The sequence below is a fragment of the Microtus pennsylvanicus genome, chromosome 17 (assembly GCF_037038515.1).
Source record: "Microtus pennsylvanicus isolate mMicPen1 chromosome 17, mMicPen1.hap1, whole genome shotgun sequence".
NCBI lineage: Eukaryota > Metazoa > Chordata > Mammalia > Rodentia > Cricetidae > Microtus > Microtus pennsylvanicus.
This window is the reverse complement of record NC_134595.1, coordinates 32,379,791-32,397,852: the sequence shown is the minus strand read 5'-3', so window position 1 is coordinate 32,397,852 and position 18,062 is coordinate 32,379,791. Positions and strand designations below refer to the sequence as shown.

Below are 18,062 nucleotides of genomic sequence, written 5' to 3'. Positions count from 1 at the left end.
TGACTATTCCATTGTGTGATTTCTAAAGGCTCTGTGTGCCCTGGGGGGTGGGGGGAGGAGACAGTGCTGAATCTCGTGTTTCTGCTATGTACTCACTGCGTGAGGTTACACTTTCGGGGTAGTTTGGGTATCCAACCTATTTATAGAGTCTTGGTTTATAATAATGTGCTTAGGTCCCATGCCCTTTTGGTAGAGTGTGGCAATTTAAACCCATTCAGTTCCCTTTTACTTCCATGTCTTGTGCAGTCCTCAAAGAGGGCACTGGAGTGAGGAAGACCATTCTGTGGTGGACTCTCTGAAGGGCAACCATCTTCTGCCAGATCTGACTAGGAAGCACCCACCTGTGCTAACAGAATGGACTCTACTGGAACATACATATTTATATATATGTTACATATGGAAATTGAAACGCTTGGTTATCCTCCAAAAAACACTTCTTTTCACTTCCAGCATCTTCCACTGTTGTAGAACAAATTTAGGGTTGAGCACTTACCTTGACTGATAGAATGCAGCCCTGAACCCCCAGAGAGCACGGTCCTGGCAACCCTCCTTTTTTGGCCCACTAAAATGGATTTCAGGTTTCGATCCTACAAAACTTGGGAAGAATAACTGTGATAGACATTACCAAGTTCATGGTAATGCATTGCAGCAGCGACCAGAATCTACTTAGTGTACTTTCTTCAACTTAACTGCTTTTAAAGGCTTGGTTTTAGCCTTACATTGAAACAGTAGTCAATTTGTTCCTATATCAGTATCATTGTAGGTAAACTAAAAGCCACTTTTTCGATGTATTTTAAACTAAATCATCAACATACGCAGTATCTTTCATCACAGTGTGAGTGAGGGGAAGTGGAGCTTTCCACTTCATAGAAAGCTCTCTAGGTCGAAATATCAACAAAATGGACACTGTGTGGCTTTAGGTGCTGTGAACAGTGTTTCCTACCACTAAGACATAACGGTGGTCTGCCTCAGGATTACGTTTAATGAGTGCCAAAGGCATACATATATTTACAACAGGCATAAAGACCAAGAGAGGTCCTATCCCTGCAGTCCCAACAATAAGAGGCACCCGCATGAACTGTATAGAATGTCTTGAATACAGATGTTCTGAAAGTAGAGTTCCCTTGAAAACGCTTTTAAACAAAAAAAAAAGTCCTGATAGTCCTTAAACCGCACTTTATGTCTTTACTGAGTATTGATGCGAAGCAACTGCTCTTTGCCATTAATTATCAGGGACTTTAACTCTCCATCTTCTTCCACTTCCACCCTTTCTTGACCATTCTCAACGATTCTCTTGGTGGTGATTTTTTTGCCATTAACTATTTCGGTGGAGGTTGACACCGACTTGAAGTTGCCAGCCGCCCCACCGCCACAGGACATGGAGAAAGACGAAAGGCTTGAGTTTCCCGGAGAACCGAAGGATGTGAATCCGGTATCTAACGAAGCAAAGCCACCCCCAAAAGTTGGGAAGTCGGTGAAGGAAGTCGAGAAGGGTACGGCCCCTCGGCTTCTGCTTCCTCGGCAGCTCCTCCGATCCCCAAAGAAGTTATCAAACGGGTCTCCGAAGAAGTCGAACGAGAAGGGGTCGCGGCCCCCAAAGAACTCCCTGAAGACCTCAGCGGGGTCTCGGAAGGAGAAGACATACTGGAAGGCGTCGTGGAACGGGCTGCCGGCCGCGCCGCCTCCGCCCACCTCGCCCACCTCGCCGCAGCGGTCGTAGACTTCGCGCTTGCGGGCGTCCGATAGGACCTCGTAGGCCTGCGCCACCTGCTTGAACCGCCTCTCGGCCTCCTCCTTGTGCTCGGGGTTCTTGTCCGGGTGCCATTTGAGTGCCAGCTTGCGGTACGCCTTGCGGATGGTCTCAGCTGAGGCCTGCCGCGGCACACCCAGCACCTCGTAGTAGTCCACCATGGCGGCTGGCCGGCCCGCGGCCTCGGCGCTGCAGCGCGGCTGGCGGCTGCTGAACGCCCCCTACCGGCCGGCGCCGCCCGCCCTTGTGACGTGGGCGCCGCCCATTGGCGGGGGCGGGCGGCGCCTTAGCCTATCAGAATAAAAGGCTCCAGGGTTGGGTCTGCGCCCAGTGACGCTCAGTGATGCTGATTGGTTTGTTGGTCTGTTATGAAGAACAAAGGGTAACTTAGGGGAGAGGCCATGATTCTGGCTGCCATAGAAAAGCGCTACTTCACTTTTCCTTCCTCTTCCTTTTCCTCCTCCTCCAGCTTCTCTTCCCTCTTGCCCTTCCTCCTTCCTACCTCTCCTTTTTCTCCCCTTCTGCCGCAGCTGCTCTCCCTTCTCTTCTCAGCTGTGTAGATCAAGCTAGTCTTGAACTCACAATCATGCCCTGCTGCCTCCCCATCCCGCGCTGTGGATTTATGAATGTGTTTCACCAAGGCCAGTTTTTAAAAATGGGTTTTTGTGCCCTGCCCCAAGTCAACTTTCCTTTAGCCAGGTAAGAGGATAGGAAAATTGACAGAAGTGACTTTTGTCTGACTCTGAAGGACAGTGGTTTGTGAAAAACTGAGGTTCTCAAATGTTTTGGCTTCAGGACCCTTTGTTCTAATTTCTGTGACTTAGTTCCATTCAGATCACAAGAAAGTAAAGCAATATCTGTTAGCTGCAGTCTAACATAAATCATGTTCTTATGAGGAAATAACTTCAAAAACTCAGAAGGGTGGGATATGTTTATATTCTTTAAATAACTCCAGCATTGGGCTTAATAAAGCTAGATTCTCCGGCTTCTGCCTTCAATCTACTGTGATCTCACGCATGGGAGTAGCCTTTAGAAAACTCCACCATATGCTTATGAGGAAAAAAGATCTTTAAAAAGTCAGTATCTCCGTGGATGAAAATAGTCTTGACATTCCCTTGAAAAGTTCCCAGGGTTCCCTAGCTAATACTTGGAGAGCCATTGTTGTCATGAACAGAATAATTAGAACTTGTGGACTGTTTTGTAGCCCTCTAGGTGAGATGTTGTTTCCACTAACTGTGGTATCATGGCTATGGGTTTCCTTCTGTCCTTGCTTAAAACTTGTGTTGTCTCACTTCCTTGTGTGTGTGATTTTTTTGAACACTATATTATCTGACTTGATCAGTTGTGAGGCAGCATACATCTATAAAGGTTACTTGGTCCTAAGGGGAAATGATTAACCAGTGAACTTTTGAAGATTCTATCATGAAGGGCAGTAGGTCTAACCAGTAGCACTAGAGCACCCAAAGAGTCATTGGAGTTCATGTCACACTCAGTGACTGAACTTGAACCTACCAAAGGCTGGCACTTGGTAATGAGATCGTGATAGAAACCTGATTAGGAGGAAAGGGCAAAAGAGCTAGAGAGAAGAAATAATCTTCAAAAGGTTAACCAAGGTCTAAGGAAGGGCAAGGCTAAAGGATTTGAGTTTTTTTGTGGGCCCGATGAAACTGTTGACCATGGCACCAGAAGCAGTGATGGGATGGGATGGTGGGCCAAACTGATATAGTAAACTACCTAGGGGCTGAAGCTCTGGAATAGGATCATGGCAGCTGGATCTGAGAGACTGAGCGCTTGACTTAAGTATTAGTAAAGGAAGATGGCGTCTGTACAAAGATAGTTCCTGAATGCATGACTTTGGACTGGCATCTGGGCTGAGATCGTGATTCCGAAGCTGTACGCCTGTCTGTGAGGAATGTATCCGTTTAGACTTTGTCTAGCTTACGGACCACTGTGTGAACTTTGAGATGGTGAGAGACAGGATAGAGAAAAATGTTGCAGAGATTTGAGGAAAGCTGCCTTTTCCCTCTAGAAGGTCCTGAGCTCATCCGAAGGAGGATGGCAAGCTTGTGTGCTTTGTTTAGTGTGAATCTCCATTGTTCCCTCAAAGGAGCCAGGTGTCCCACCAGTGGGAATATTAACTTCTAGCTCCAGCTTAAAAAGAAATTCCACTTGAAAAGTGGGGCTTTTCAAAGACACCACATGCTTCAAGGGCCTCCAAAGTAGGACCACATTGCTGCTGTGTTCTGTTTTCTCAGCCTGCAGAACACATCTTGCTGTGCGCTGTAATTGTTTGGTACTTCTCTGACCCCTGGACCCCTCCTCACAGGCACCGGCCATTGGTCATTTGAGTTTTGGCTCTGGGACTAACATAGTAGAATTCACATGTTTCATGCATGTTGCTGAAGGAAGGGGTTTGAAATATGTTTGGTCTGCTCATGCTCCAGGACAGATTTATTACTGGATTGCTTTGAAGAGATTCTTCTTGTTGGTAATAAGAAATATAGATTGCCTTGCATTTAGAACAGTGAGCAGTGTTCCCTGGCTAAGGGTAGGGTTGGGGCCCTAACCATTCAGGTCCACAGTGGCTTCAGGATGCACTGAAGCCGTACACAGTCTGCCTTGCATATGGCCTTGGGTTCCATCTCTGGCACTTTTAAATGAAAATGCTCAAGGTTCTGAGTAAAGACAGGAACAGAGCCATAAAAGCATTGTTGTGTTTATGGGCTCTTTGCTCCACATAAGCTGCGGGTGAGTTCTTGCGAAATGGGGCTTCCCAGGGTTACTGATCCTAAAGTTTAGCTTGGATTGTGAGCTTTGGGATTTCAGTTAAATGCTCGGCAAAGAACAAAGGGATTGCAACATCTTTTCTGCTTACTGAGAATTAAGAGTGATGGAATGATTGAGCGTGGGGAAAGAGTTCAAAGTGCATGTGTGCATGTGTGTGTGTGTGTGTGTGTGTGTGTGTGTGTGTGTGTGTGTCTGTGCAAAAACAAAAGCAAAACTGGGACTCTGCTGAGGAAGGGTGAAGGCCCAGGAATAGAGACTTTAAGTGCCCGAATGAGAGGTTTTCTGCCAGCTCTATACTCTAGAACACCAATGCTTTAAAGTTAAATTCTTTCTCCTTGTTATTCCCAGCACACACACACACACACACACACACCATACATGAAGGACCAGTACTGTGGTCGGTATTGGGATCTGTGCTTCCTTCCTCGGACTGTATAGTGCATCAGTGGATTCCCAGGAACGGCACAAGGCTGGTTCTGCTCACACTCTGGTTGCCACTTCAGGAGGCATTTCAGTTCTTCATTCATCTCAGAGGGCCCCAGACAGTGCTGTTTGAACACTTCCTTGGACTCAAAGTCCTATCTTTTGCCTTTTCCCCATTCTTCATGGTGGGGTCATGACCTTGAGGATCACAGTTTTTCATTCAACTTCTTACTAGGGCCTGTGTCTTAGCTCTGCCAAGGACTCTGGCAAATGTCTTTGCTTCTGTTGGCCTCCGTATGTGTGCAAAATGAGGGAAATCCTTCTGCTTTTATGTACTGTGATTTTCTGTTTGGAATATGTTCTCTTTCTGTTTTTTTTTTTTTTTTTTTTGCTCTTGGAGAAGACTCATATGACTTTGTCTTTGTCATTTTCTACCCCAGCCTGGCTCCATTCATTTGCACTCTCAATGGACCGCATTTCTTAGCTCGAGCTGTGGATCTGACTCTCTTGATAGAGCCTGAGTCCTGGAAAGGCAGGACACTCATCAACGCTGGTCTTAGCTGCAGTCTTGAGACCCAGCATTGTACTAAATTCATTCAGTATGAAGTAAAAACATCCAGTGAAGGAGCTAGCTCAGTTAGTCAAGTGTTCTGAAGCTGTATGAAAATTTTGGACATGGTGGGGGCATGCTTATAGTGTTAGGGAACCAGAGAAATGAAACTTCCTTGACTCAGTGGTCTCCCGGTTTAACCTAATAGGAAGGGTCTACGCCAGTGAAAGAGCCTATCTCAACACAAAATGTGCGGCCTCTGAGAGATAATACTCATGGTTACCCTCCGGACTACATGCCACACACAGAGACACACACAGACAGGCACACACTCATGCGCACACACACATTTTGAAAGGTGATGAAAGTGGTGAAGAGGAGCCCCGAGTGAATGATGGGGAGCTTTCTTAGGGCTTTTGTGGATAAAAGCGGAGCTTCAGCTCTTCTCGGTTCCTTTCTTTCCAAAAGACTTTCTGAGTAACTTTCCGTTTTATTCTTGGGAAGGTGCCAGGCTTTGACGCTTCCTGGTAACCCTTTCAGACTTATGAATAAATGCTAATTTAATGAATTCAAAGTGGCCAGAGATGGTTTGCTCGCTATAGTCACTCAAAGACATGATTTGGGAGAGACATTGCAGCCATTCCAACAGCCGTTATCTTCTAAGGAACCCCGGAAAGCTCCACCCTCATCTTGAAAAGCAAATGTTCTATGGTCTCTGCCAGTCAATTGACAGCTTTAGTCATGGGACACGGTCAAACATTAACTGCTTACACAATGTCTTTTGTGTAAGAACCATGAGCAGGCCTTAATAGACATTTTGAGAGCACCGGAGGGAGAGGTACCATGACTGTGACGTGCTGGAGCTCCCATTCGCCTCTGCTTCTCGTGGGCCTTCTGTTGTGTGTGCTTGGCCCCTCTGTGTCCCATGCTGGGAAGCTGTTACTGTTCCCTATGGATGGCAGCCACTGGCTCAGCATGCTTGGAGTTATTCAGCAGCTCCAGCAGAAGGGACACGAGATAGTGGTCATAGCACCTGAAGTCTCACTACACATCAAAGAAGGATCCTTTTACACTCTAAAGAAGTACCCTGTGCCATTCAAGAAGGAAGACATGATAGCCACTATTGTGGAACTTGGGCTTAGTGTCTTTGAGGAAGACCCTTTCCTGCTGCGTTTGATCAAAACATACAAGAAAGTCAAAAGGGACTCTGCCATGCTCCTGTCCAGCTGCTCACACCTACTGTCCAATGCCGAGTTCATGGCCTCTCTGCAAGAAAGCCACTTTGACGCTCTGCTAACAGACCCCTTCCTTCCTTGTGGTCCCATTGTGGCCCAGTTTCTGGCACTGCCTGCTGTCTACTTCTTGAATGCATTGCCATGCGGCCTGGATTTGGAAGCTACCCAGTGCCCCTTTCCACTGTCCTACGTGCCCAAGAGTATGTCTGTAAACTCAGATCGCATGAATTTCCCGCAGCGAGTAAAGAACATGCTCATTGCTTTGTCAGAGAACTTTCTATGCAATGTGGTCTATGCCCCCTATGAGCCGCTTGCCTCAGAAGTCTTACGGAAAGAGGTGACGGTCAAGGACCTTCTGAGTTATGCGTCTATCTGGCTGATGAGAAACGACTTTGTGAGAGATTACCCCAGGCCCATCATGCCCAACATGGTTTTTATTGGTGGTATAAACTGCCTTCAGAAAAAGCCCTTATCTCAGGTGTGTATGTGAGCGCTGCCTCTCCTTGCCCGAGTTCTCTCCGGGAAAGGAACCTTCCATAGGTATGTGCTGAGTTCACTGAGCATGCTGGAATGCTTTCAAGTGCTCCCTTTGTTAACTTCTCTTCCTTAAGTCTCCCAGTTTTGAATTTGTCTATCTTTGGCATCCTCTCCTGACTTCCTTCTTTGTACACAGTATTTTGGAAAACTATATCTTGGGCTTTTTTTTTTATGTGGAATTCGCTTTAATGCAACTGACATTAACTGTCAAAAGAACCGTGTGTTTGGAACGCTTCTCAGAGAACACAGCTGTGGATTATGAAGCTTGCCCTTGAGTGGGGCACTGGATTTGGGCACCAGCAGCTTAAGTCTGATGCAATTGTTCTTTAACCCTTATAACTGCTGGCAAGAGACACTGCCTTTATGGTCCTGGCTAAATAGAACTTCTTATAGGAAGTTAGTTCCTGCAGCTTTCTGCCTCTTCTAATAGGGCAAGGTGTCAGCCCTCTGTCTGAGCAAGAGATAGTCTTAATGGGAGAAAGCAATACACAGACCACAGTCATACGTGTTGGGTCTGAAGTAAGTAGCCAATAAGGAGATCCTGGAGGCCAGAGATGTGAAGATAATGAAGAGACCAAACATATAAGCAGACCTGCTTCAAGTCCATGTGCTTGGCTCCAGTGAAGGGCTTCTGATAGGTAGTCTAAGTGAATCCTGGGAAGGCAAAACATGTTCATAGCTCAGAACCAAAGCCACAGGTCTCAGCAGAGATTATTATTAATGTTTAAAGGTCTCACCAGCTGGAGGAGGGGTTGTCCCCAGAGAAAAGGCTTTTTTTTTCCCAAAGCATTTATCATGTTTAGAAGAAATAAATCAGAGATCAAAGATTATTTCTAGTTAACATGTTGTCTCACTGTTTGGCTATCCCAAGGACTGTGATGTTGTGACAAAGTTTAGGGCATATTGTAGCAAGTGGAGAGGACTCACCTTTGTTGAACCCACAGAAGTTGAGTCAGAGTGAGCCATTGACTATCTTGCCTCCGTGGCTTACTCTTTTGGCCTCTGTACACAAACTTGTGTGCCAGTTTAGCCTCAGTTAAAATCATACTATCTGCCTGTGAAGGTTTATGACCCTACAGATCTGATTTTGTGCTAATCACATACTGGTGGCTGCTGAGTAGGCACGCAAAGGCGTACGGGAGGGCAAACTAGACTGTGCCTTTCCCGGCAGGATTGCACGTGTCTTGAAGGAGCAAAGATTCTGGAATGTAGGTGAGCTACACGCTATCAGGAGGTAGACGAAAAGCAAGGGGCCCCAGAATGTGGGATGCCCGTCCCCAGGAAAGAAGGGCCTGGGGAAGAAAGAAGAAAACTGTGATGTGATCCTAGAAAAGAACAGCCTCAGAGCAACCAACTCCAGGATGCTCTGGGTCAAAATCCAGGACAGTGGCAGAAGAGCCTGGTCTTTAGATTGTCCCAGGAAGTGAGACCGACGTGACAATGCTCTGACGTCCAGTGGACTGCAGGAGCCTGGCCTTCGGAGGGCTGGAAGAGGGCTGTGCCCCTGGGAAGACTGCACAGGGTATGGGATCCTGATACGTTCCGGAGAGAGCTTAGTAGAAGCCTCTCTGTGTCTACATGTAGGGAGGGTCAGGACATGGTTTGCCCAGGAATATTTGGGTTTTAGGAATAAAAGCACCGTGTTCCGTGCAGTCCTTTAGCTGTGTGTAACTTATTACATCATGCCATCATGTTGATGCTGTTCATGCTCTTTGGAAACATCTGCATCCATCTGAGAGACTCTTGATGGTTAGCTAGCTTATTAATTATGTACAGCCGGAGAGAACTGCCATGCCATTTAATGTCTGTTTTCTGCATAGGGCCACAGGTAGGCATGTGTGTATGGTCGTGTGTCATGTTCATGGGTGCATGGCCATGTGCATGTGCACTCCTGTATGTGCCTGTCTTTCTCTGATGGGAAATCAGCACCTTATCTGGATTCTGCATCTCCAGGGAACCCCCACAGATAACCCTGTAAGCAAGAAATCCTCCTGAATTGACAGGAGACAAGGAGACAGAGTTGCTGTGATGGTTTTTGTCTATTACATACATACCTTTACTGATTCTCATGAGAGGAAAGTATCTATCTTGTAATCTAATATGTGCAGTTCCCATGGGATGTGAGAACAAAGAGATGAACTGGAAATTTCTCCTCTCGCTCTAGGAATTTGAAGCCTATGTCAACGCTTCTGGAGAGCATGGCATCGTGATTTTCTCTCTGGGATCCATGGTCTCCGAGATTCCGGAGAAGAAAGCTATGGAAATCGCCGAGGCTTTGGGCAGAATTCCTCAGACGGTAAGATGGTTCTACAAGACTCCTTCATGTCTGCTTTTAGTCTCTAACTCTAGACCTCAGTGTCTAAATGCAGAAATCTGAGTTGTGGAACTCCTCTGCCATTCCACAAAGTTGTTATTATTATTATTACCATATATTATTATTATTTCAATTTATTCAGGTATTCCTATGACATGGTCTGCTCACTCAGATTTCTCATTTTCTCTAGGAAACTCCCAAGTATTAGAGAGAATGTTGTTAAAAAAAATAAGCATGATATTGTTTTTTCACATCAATGAAGACTGTTTCTCCGAAAAGCTGTTTTGTTTTGTTTGTTCCTGCTTGGATAGCTTTTGCATCCACTTGCCTTGTGAAGAAAGTTTCCCTTTGAAGTGCAGAAACATGAAGGAATACTGAGGGTGGCTTGATGGCTTCTCACACTCGAGTTGCCAAGCTTTAGCATCAAGAGCCAATGCTGCTCTTGAGCCCTGGGGACTTCCAATTCACCAAACCTCCCATAATGCAAAGCCCATCTGGGTTCTTCTTACTCACAGGACTGGCCTTTCTAGCTAGTCTAGCTGATTTTAAAAATCAAATTGTGTTCTTTTTTTAAGCCTGTGCTTTTTGTCCCTACTAGGTCCTGTGGCGCTATACCGGACCTAGACCATCGAACCTTGCGAAGAACACAATACTTGTAAAATGGCTACCCCAAAATGATTTGCTTGGTAGGTTGGGAGCATCTGCCATGTAGGTCAAACCAGAGTTACATTAAGGAAATGACAGGCTTTAATGTTCTAAATGATTGCTTAGATTGATGGTGACTGAGACACATCACATACATCATCCCACCCCACCCACTCCCAGAGTTTTTACAATGGCCACGCGTAGATGATGGTCCTTATGGGCTTTTCAGAATTTAGACATTGTCATCTGAAGAACCTGGTGTCCCTCTCTGTTGTACTCCTCAGGCCATCCAAAGACTCGTGCGTTCATCACACACTCTGGTTCCCATGGTATTTATGAAGGGATATGCAACGGTGTGCCGATGGTGATGATGCCCTTGTTTGGCGACCAGATGGACAATGCCAAGCGCATGGAAACTCGAGGGGCTGGGATCTCCCTGAATGTTCTCGAAATGACTGCTGATGATTTGGAAAATGCTCTAAAAGCGGTCATCAATGACAAGAGGTAAGTAAGAGGAGAAGAAAAACAAGCAACATGCTTGTGTTTGTGTCTACAGCATTTGCAGTCAACAAAATAGCACAACAAATACATAAAAAAATCTAGATTCATACACAAGATAAAGTGGGCATTATTCCTACTTGTAAAGGGACTTTATATTTTATCTTAGAATTTGTTAAATTTTTTAGTTTCCCTAGATTTACAATCTTCAATTAAAAATAATGTCACCATAACAGGCATCTCATCTCTAAGATCCTGTAAAGAAAAAATATTCCATTAAAAGGCACATGGGGTGGAGTTGGAAGCTCTCTTCATAGGCAAGGGCACTAGCTGTGCAAGCCTGAAGAATGAGTTCAAATCCCAGCACTTATGTGAAAAGCCAGGCCTCAGCATCATGGAAACGGAAGACAGGAGAACTGCTAGGCTTGCTGGCCACTAGTCTAGCTCCAGATTCAATGAGAGACTTTGTCTCAAAGAAATAAAGTTGTCAGTGACAGAACAAAACATTGTGTTATGGCCTATGAGTATAAAAATGTGCACACACACACACACCACATACACGTGCACACTGTGAGATCACTTTGTCTCTATTTGAAACTTAGTGTATTGCTTTCAAGGTTGCTGGAACTATTTTATTTAAAACCTATGGGAAGACCAACATGGTGACAGACACTTGTAATCTAAACACTTAGAGACAGAGACAGGAGGATTGTGATGAGTTCAAGAAGAGTTCAAGGCTATATAGCCAATTCCAAGCTGGCTGAGTCTGTGTAGCAAGATTCTGTCTTAAGACAAAACCAACCAAGCAAACAATAACAAAAACCCCAAGCAAAAATTTAAAAGGCAAGGAGGTGGCACAATAGCACAGCAGTTAAGAAGGGCACTTGCTGCTCTTCTAGAGGACCTGAGTTTGTTTCCCAGCTCTGGGGGGAACCCGGTGCCCCCTGGTGGCCTCCATGGGCTCTGTACTCATGTGTATATACCCACTCAGAGACAGACATATTAACACAGTTAAAAATAAAATTAAATCTTAAAAGCAATACCACAAAAGTTTGTAAGAAGAAATGATGGCCAGTGGTAGTTTTAATCTAAGAGCAGCGTGTGTGCATACTTACGTGTAATATGTATGTAAGAGCGTTTTAGGCATGCCGCTCTAGTCTGTTTTCTGTTGCAATAACAGAATACCCAGAATTACACCATCTATGGAGGGTTAAAGTTTATTTAGCTCAGAGTCTGAGAAGTTGTGGGGAGTCTAGAGCAGGGCAGCTGCATCTGGTAAGGGTCTCCTGCTACCTACCATGTATCCTCCATGGTAGACACCTGGAGTTGCCAAGGGTGTGTACATGCAAGAGACAAAAGATAAGCAGCACCCTTGCTTGATCACAGCCCACTCTCACGGTGACAGAGTCCATCTCTGGAGCAAAGGCCATCCTCTGTCTCAATGACATCTCATTTCCTCAAGGTTCCACCACCTCTCTTTGCATTGGGGACCAAAGTTCCTATACACGAGCCTGTGGGCAGCACATTCAAACCACACTACTCCTTTATCTGCAACTGATTCCTTTGTTGTTGTTGTTGTTGTTCTTACTTCATTTTACCATAATGATGTTATAATTTCCTACAAAGAAATCACTAAAAGGTGAAAAATTGGAAACAAAGTTTAAATATTTATAAAATACCTTTTTTGTTGTTGTTTTGCTTTCTTTCCTCCTTACCCCCCTGTAGTGTTGAGGCAAGCAGGCCTGCTTTTCATCCCTCCCAGCTCCTGCATGGTTAGCTTAACACCCGAAATAACAACACACAAACTGCATTCATTTAAACACTGCCTGGCCCATTAGTTCCAGCCTCTTATTGGCTAATTCTCACATCTTGATTAACCCATTTCTAATAATCTGTGTAGCACCACGAGGTGGTGGCTTACCAGGAAAGATTCAGCATGTCTGACCTGGTGGCTGGCTCCATGGCGTCTGATCCAGAGAGGAGAGGCATGGCGATTGCCTCACTTCCCTCTTCCTCCCAGCATTCTGTTCTGTCTACTCCACCCACCTAAGGACTGGCCTATCAAATGGCCAAGGCAGTTTCTTTATTAACCAATGAAATCAACACAAAACAGAAGACTCTCCCACATCAACCCTTTCCTCTCCTTCCTCCCCTTCTGCCTGCATTTCACCATCTATCCCTCCTCCTCCTTGTTAGAGATAGTGAATATCGATTAAGTGTGTGTCCGGGGTGTGCTCTTCTGGTTATAACAAGGTGTTCCAAGACTAACAACCACTTTGTGTTCAGTTACAAGGAGAACATCATGCGCCTCTCCAGACTCCACAAGGACCGTCCCATAGAGCCTCTGGACCTGGCTGTGTTCTGGGTGGAGTACGTGATGAGGAACAAGGGGGCGCCACACCTGCGTCCGGCTGCCCATGACCTCACCTGGTACCAGTACCACTCCTTGGATGTGATTGGCTTCCTCCTGGCCATTGTGTTGACCGTCGTCTTCATTGTCTTTAAATGTTGTTCCTATGGCTTCCGGAAATGCTTTGGGAAAAAGCAGGGAGTTAAGAAGTCACACAAATCCAAGACCCATTGAGAAGTGGGTAGGAAGTGAAGGGGAGGTATCAGTCCATTCTTCAATCAGTTTGACACTTGAAAACAGAATCAGTGTTAAATTTATTTTGTTTTTATTAGGGAAATAATCAGCCATACATCTCACACTCAGAACAATTTTTTTTTAAATAAAACAATCTAATTGCTGACCACACCCATCAGGGAAGCTATGGACAACACTTGCCATCTGTTTCGGAAAGAATGGCTCTCTGTAGTCATTGACAGCCCCACAGTCATCCCCCCCCCCAGTTCAGCTGATAGATTCCTCACCTGGATCCTCGGACTGCTGTGGCCTCCTCCAGTGCTCGTCATTCCTTGTCATGCTCATGTATTGTGGGCGACGTGGCCTTTGCAGCTCTGGGGGAGGGGACGATGCTTTGAGACTGTGTTGGAGATGATAATCATTGCTTGTGTGAAGCAGATCTGGAATTGATGAGAGCAAAAGTATATTCTTAGGCAAGTCCAACTTCTGTAGTGTTTCCCAAACCGAGAACTTACTAATAAATTCAGACAAATTGTGTTTATTATTTCTCCACTGGTGTTATATTTATTGTCAAACATCCTCTAATTGTAAGAGTGCTACGTGATAGTGACTCCAAACTTGAAAACCAAAGAGATTCACACATCGGTACGTGCACACAAGCGAAGAACCACCTGTAGTTGCAGTGCTCTTTAATACAGTCACAGTTCCGCAGTTAGTGCAGACAAATCACTGTTGCTGTGTTGGGTGGTCTTTGTATTGCATTCTGATGTTCCAAGACTGACAATAAAGTTTGTTTTGAATCAGAGGACAGAGCGAGCTACTAACTGACCAAAATTAACCATAGAGGTTCCAGAGGACTGAAGACAGACAGATGTAGGGCAGGGCTAAGAGAGGCTCTGTGTCAGCCCCTTTCAGGTGGAGGAATGGAAGAGATGGGAGGTCACTGGTCACTTCGCTGCTGCTTCTCTGATCATTCAGGTTCTTACCCTGATATCTGGCTCCTGAGTTTTTAATTGATAAAGAATAATTAGATAAACACATAATTGCTGCCATAGTTTTGATTCTGAATTTTCCAAAGATGTATTTGCTGATGGCTTAGTCCTAGGCCTATGGCACCGCTGAGAAGTTGTGGAGCCGTTAAGAGGATGATCCTGAGGGAGAAAGTTAGGTTTCTGGGGGTGTTCCTTTGAAGGGGATGTTGGCATGCAGGCCCTTTGCTCTCTCTTTGTTCTCTCCCAATCATGGAACAAGAAGCTTCTGAGACACTCTCCCTGGGTGTTCTCCTGTCCTGCACAGGTTCCAAAGCAACATGGTCACATGACCATGGATGGAAACGTCTATAGCTAGCTCCAAATAAGCCTTTTCTCATGAGCTGCTATATACTAGGTATTTGTTACAGTAATAGAAAGCTCATTAAAATGGGTATTGTTTTGACAGATACACACAAAAGATTTCAGGTACACTACATATTCTGCATTGGTCAGTTTTGCAATGGTATAATGAAACACCCAGGTCAAGTAATTTATTAAGAGAAGAGGTTATTTAACTTACAGTCTTAGAGGTTCATAAGTTATCCTTCATTGGCTCAGTTTGGTGAGGGTAGCAGAAGGTGTCATGTCATAGCAGGAGCATATACATGAATAAACCAGGAATTATATTTGGTGTCTGAGTTTCTGTCCTGCCCAGTTCCCATAGTAATTAAATCCCAAAGAAATCACACAGAGGTCTACATTAGTTATAAACTCATTGGCCCATTAGCTCAGGAGGCTTCTTATTAACTCTTAAAGCTTATATTAGCCTATTATTCTCTGTGTTAGCCACATGGCTCAATACCTTTTTCAGCGAGGCAGTCACATCTTGCTTCTTCTGTAGCAGGGTCACAACTGCAGAGGAATGGGCTTCCTCCTTCCCAGAATTCTCCTATTCTCATTGACCCTCTTCTACTACCTCTCTGGTTGTCCTGCCTATACTTCCTGCCTGGCTACTGGCCAATCAGTATTTATTTAAAATATAATTGACAGAATACAGACCATTCTCCTACACCATATATTTTGAACCAGGAACAGAGGTGGAGTCTGTGATATCACAGTTCTCTTTGAGGAAAATCCCCCAATGGCTTAAGGACTTCCTAATAGGGCCTACCTGCAAAAGATCCTTTGCTTCTTAGTAGCAGACATCTTACAGGCATTCAAGATTCAAGTTATATATTCTGACTCTGGTTCCAAGTTCATGTCCACTTCACAATTTAAAAAATGGATTAATGTGCAGCCTTAATCTTAAGAGGCAGAGGCAGAGGCAGGCAGATCTCTGAGTTCGAGGTCAGCTTGGTCCACAGAGCAAGTTCCAAGAAAATCAGGACAGAGAAACCTTGTCTGGAAAAAAATTATAATAATAGATTAGCTTCCTGTCCAAAGATAGTCTCAAAGTCAACTGTTCTAGCACAGGTTGGAAGCCCAAGTCTAAGGCCTCCATAAGACTCAGGATAGTCAGTTGAGAGCCTCAGTAAAAAAGAGACAACAACAACAAAAAAAACCCAGAGACTAAAACAAAATAAAAAACCAAACCACATACAGTGGAGGCCAGGCTTCAAGTAAACATCCCTTATTCTGAAAAGGAGTCATGGAGAATTAAAAAAAAACCCATCATCCCTAAAACAAGACAAAGGGAAACATCAAGCACCAAAGATCTTTATTATCAGGGGCACAGGGGCATACTGTGGTGGGATGTGGGCCCCCAAAGAACATGGCCATTCCCACTTTTATGGTTTCAGAAGTTGTCTCTGACATATTTATTCTCTCAAACTGTTTTTTCACACTTCCTTCATCTTTTTCTTCACATTGTGGTGTAGTAAAGAGGTTGGTTGTTGGTTCCTGGCTACCTGGCTAGCTTAGATCCAAAATAATCACACAGAAACTATATTAAATAAACCACTGCTTGGCCCCTTAGCTCTAGCTTCTTACTTATATTAATTTAATCCATTTCTATTAATCTGTATATCACCATGTGGCTGTTTAAATAAAAAGAAAGGTTTTAACATTAGCATAGTAAAATTACATAAAACAGTTATCAAGCAAGAATTACAGTTACAATATTTATATCTACTTTATCTTTTATCATAACTAAGGAAAGCTATAATAATAACTATCTAGTCTTCAACTCCATCAAAGACTCCAGAAGGATATAAAATATTACCCAAGTAAGCAGGAAGTGCATTATAAGCAACTTTCAAAACTCTAGAATTGACAGAGACATCTTACTGCCTGGACAGTCACCCAAAGTTCCTCTGTACAATTGGGGCATCCATCTTCAGCTTATTGGCCCATAGTATCCAGCAGAATTTTTCATGAAGAAGCCCTATTGTAACGGTGTCTTAGGAGGCATCCCAAGAGCACCCCAGGGTGGAATCAGGGACCTGAAAGAAAGCAATACTGATGCTCCTCAATTTACAATAGCACTACATACGGATGGACCCATGGGAAAATGAAAACACACTTCGTTAAGATGCACTGAACCCATTTGATGCACCAACATCCTGGCTTAACCACACAGTGGACTGAGCTTAGTCTTTCTCTGTGAATTGCCTATCTTTATGTGGCTTATTTTTCTTTACTTCTTTTAATCTATGACTGTCTGTACTGTCTCTTTAAAGGCTTTATCCTTTTTAACCATTTAGTTCTTTTTATTATTCTCTATACTCTTTCTTCTCTCTCCCAAGCCTATGTACATTTATCCAACACTGTGACCCATTTAGAGGTCTTTTATGTCTTAATCTGTCCTAGTGTTTATCTGTAATTCTATACTGTCCAGGAGCACTTCCTAAAATGCTAAGTGCTTCTTAAAAACTTAAACTGTGCCATTACTAGGTATATACAACACTTCCTACTTGCCCTGCCCAGCCCAGCATGGCAGAGCCGCTTGCACATCTGAGCCACACACCGCCCCATTTCCAGGCACACAGCCAGTCTGCGTTGCCACCAAGCAAGCCGCAGCATGCTGCTTACAAACCCCATCTAAATGCTTGGTTTCCCAAAAGAATCAGAGTTCGTGCTAGCAGCATGGCCCATGGCTGGGAAGCTGCTGTTTTTTGAAACTGCCTGGCTGTTACTGCTGAATCAGTAAGACTTCTCTTAAAGGAGCCATGCCTCTGCTTGCTTTAGCAAATAGAGCCCACCCAAGAAAATGCTGCTACCAAACCATGCTTAACTCTGTTCTTTGTGTCTAGGATTACTTTTTAAGCTTTCTTAGGTTTTTATGTGGATGTAGTTACCCACCTTGGTATGCCAATCTGTAGTAAGAAGGTTTCTTGTTAGTTTCCAGCTGCCCAGCTAGCTTAGACCCTAAATAATTGCACAGAAACTTTATTAATTAAACCATTGGTTGGCCCATTTGCTCTAGCTTCTTATTGGCTAGCTCTTATATTAATTTAACCCATTTCTATTAATCAGTATATTGCCACATGGCTATGGCTCACTGGGTAAAGTTCCCAGTGTCTGTCTCCAGCGGCTCCATGGCTTCTCTCTGACTCCGCCCTTCTTTCTCCTAGCATTCAGTCCAGTCCTTCCTGCCTAGCTCTGCTCTGCCCCATCCTGCTATAGGTCCAATGCAGTTTCTTTATTCATCAATGGTAAACACAGCATACAGAGGGAAATCCCACATCAGTGTGGCAGGCTACTGGCACATATAATTTGTGATCCTAGAGAAGCTAAATAAGAAGGTGAACCCAAAGAAAAACATATAGT

General features: G+C 44.5%; 2 protein-coding genes across 9 annotated transcripts in view; one reads left to right on the top strand and one right to left on the bottom strand.

The window, feature by feature from the left end:
- LOC142837060 (UDP-glucuronosyltransferase 1A6) overlaps nt 1-13,871 on the top strand; it is an 81,222-nt gene extending 67,351 nt beyond the window's left edge. For 7 of the 8 annotated variants that reach the window (XM_075951894.1, XM_075951897.1, XM_075951893.1 and 4 more), the window contains 4 exons: nt 9,447-9,578; nt 10,195-10,282; nt 10,526-10,745; nt 13,026-13,871. In XM_075951894.1, coding sequence (XP_075808009.1) covers nt 9,447-9,578; nt 10,195-10,282; nt 10,526-10,745; nt 13,026-13,323 — 738 coding nt within the window. In that variant the 3' untranslated portion in view covers nt 13,324-13,871. Of the gene's footprint in view, nt 1-6,334; nt 7,224-9,446; nt 9,579-10,194; nt 10,283-10,525; nt 10,746-13,025 lie in introns of those variants that run through there. The other variant, XM_075951890.1, reaches the window with a different exon arrangement.
- On the bottom strand, nt 1,186-1,911 carry LOC142837065 (dnaJ homolog subfamily B member 3). Its single transcript, XM_075951898.1, has one exon. It carries the CDS (start codon nt 1,909-1,911, stop codon nt 1,186-1,188), a length of 726 nt encoding a protein of 241 aa, XP_075808013.1.
- Nucleotides 13,872-18,062: the final 4,191 nt, after the last annotated feature.

What these genes read in the sequence shown, in the direction of transcription:
- LOC142837065 (XM_075951898.1), bottom strand. Translation starts at nt 1,911, where the DNA reads ATGGTGGACTACTACGAGGTGCTGGGTGTGCCGCGGCAGGCCTCAGCT.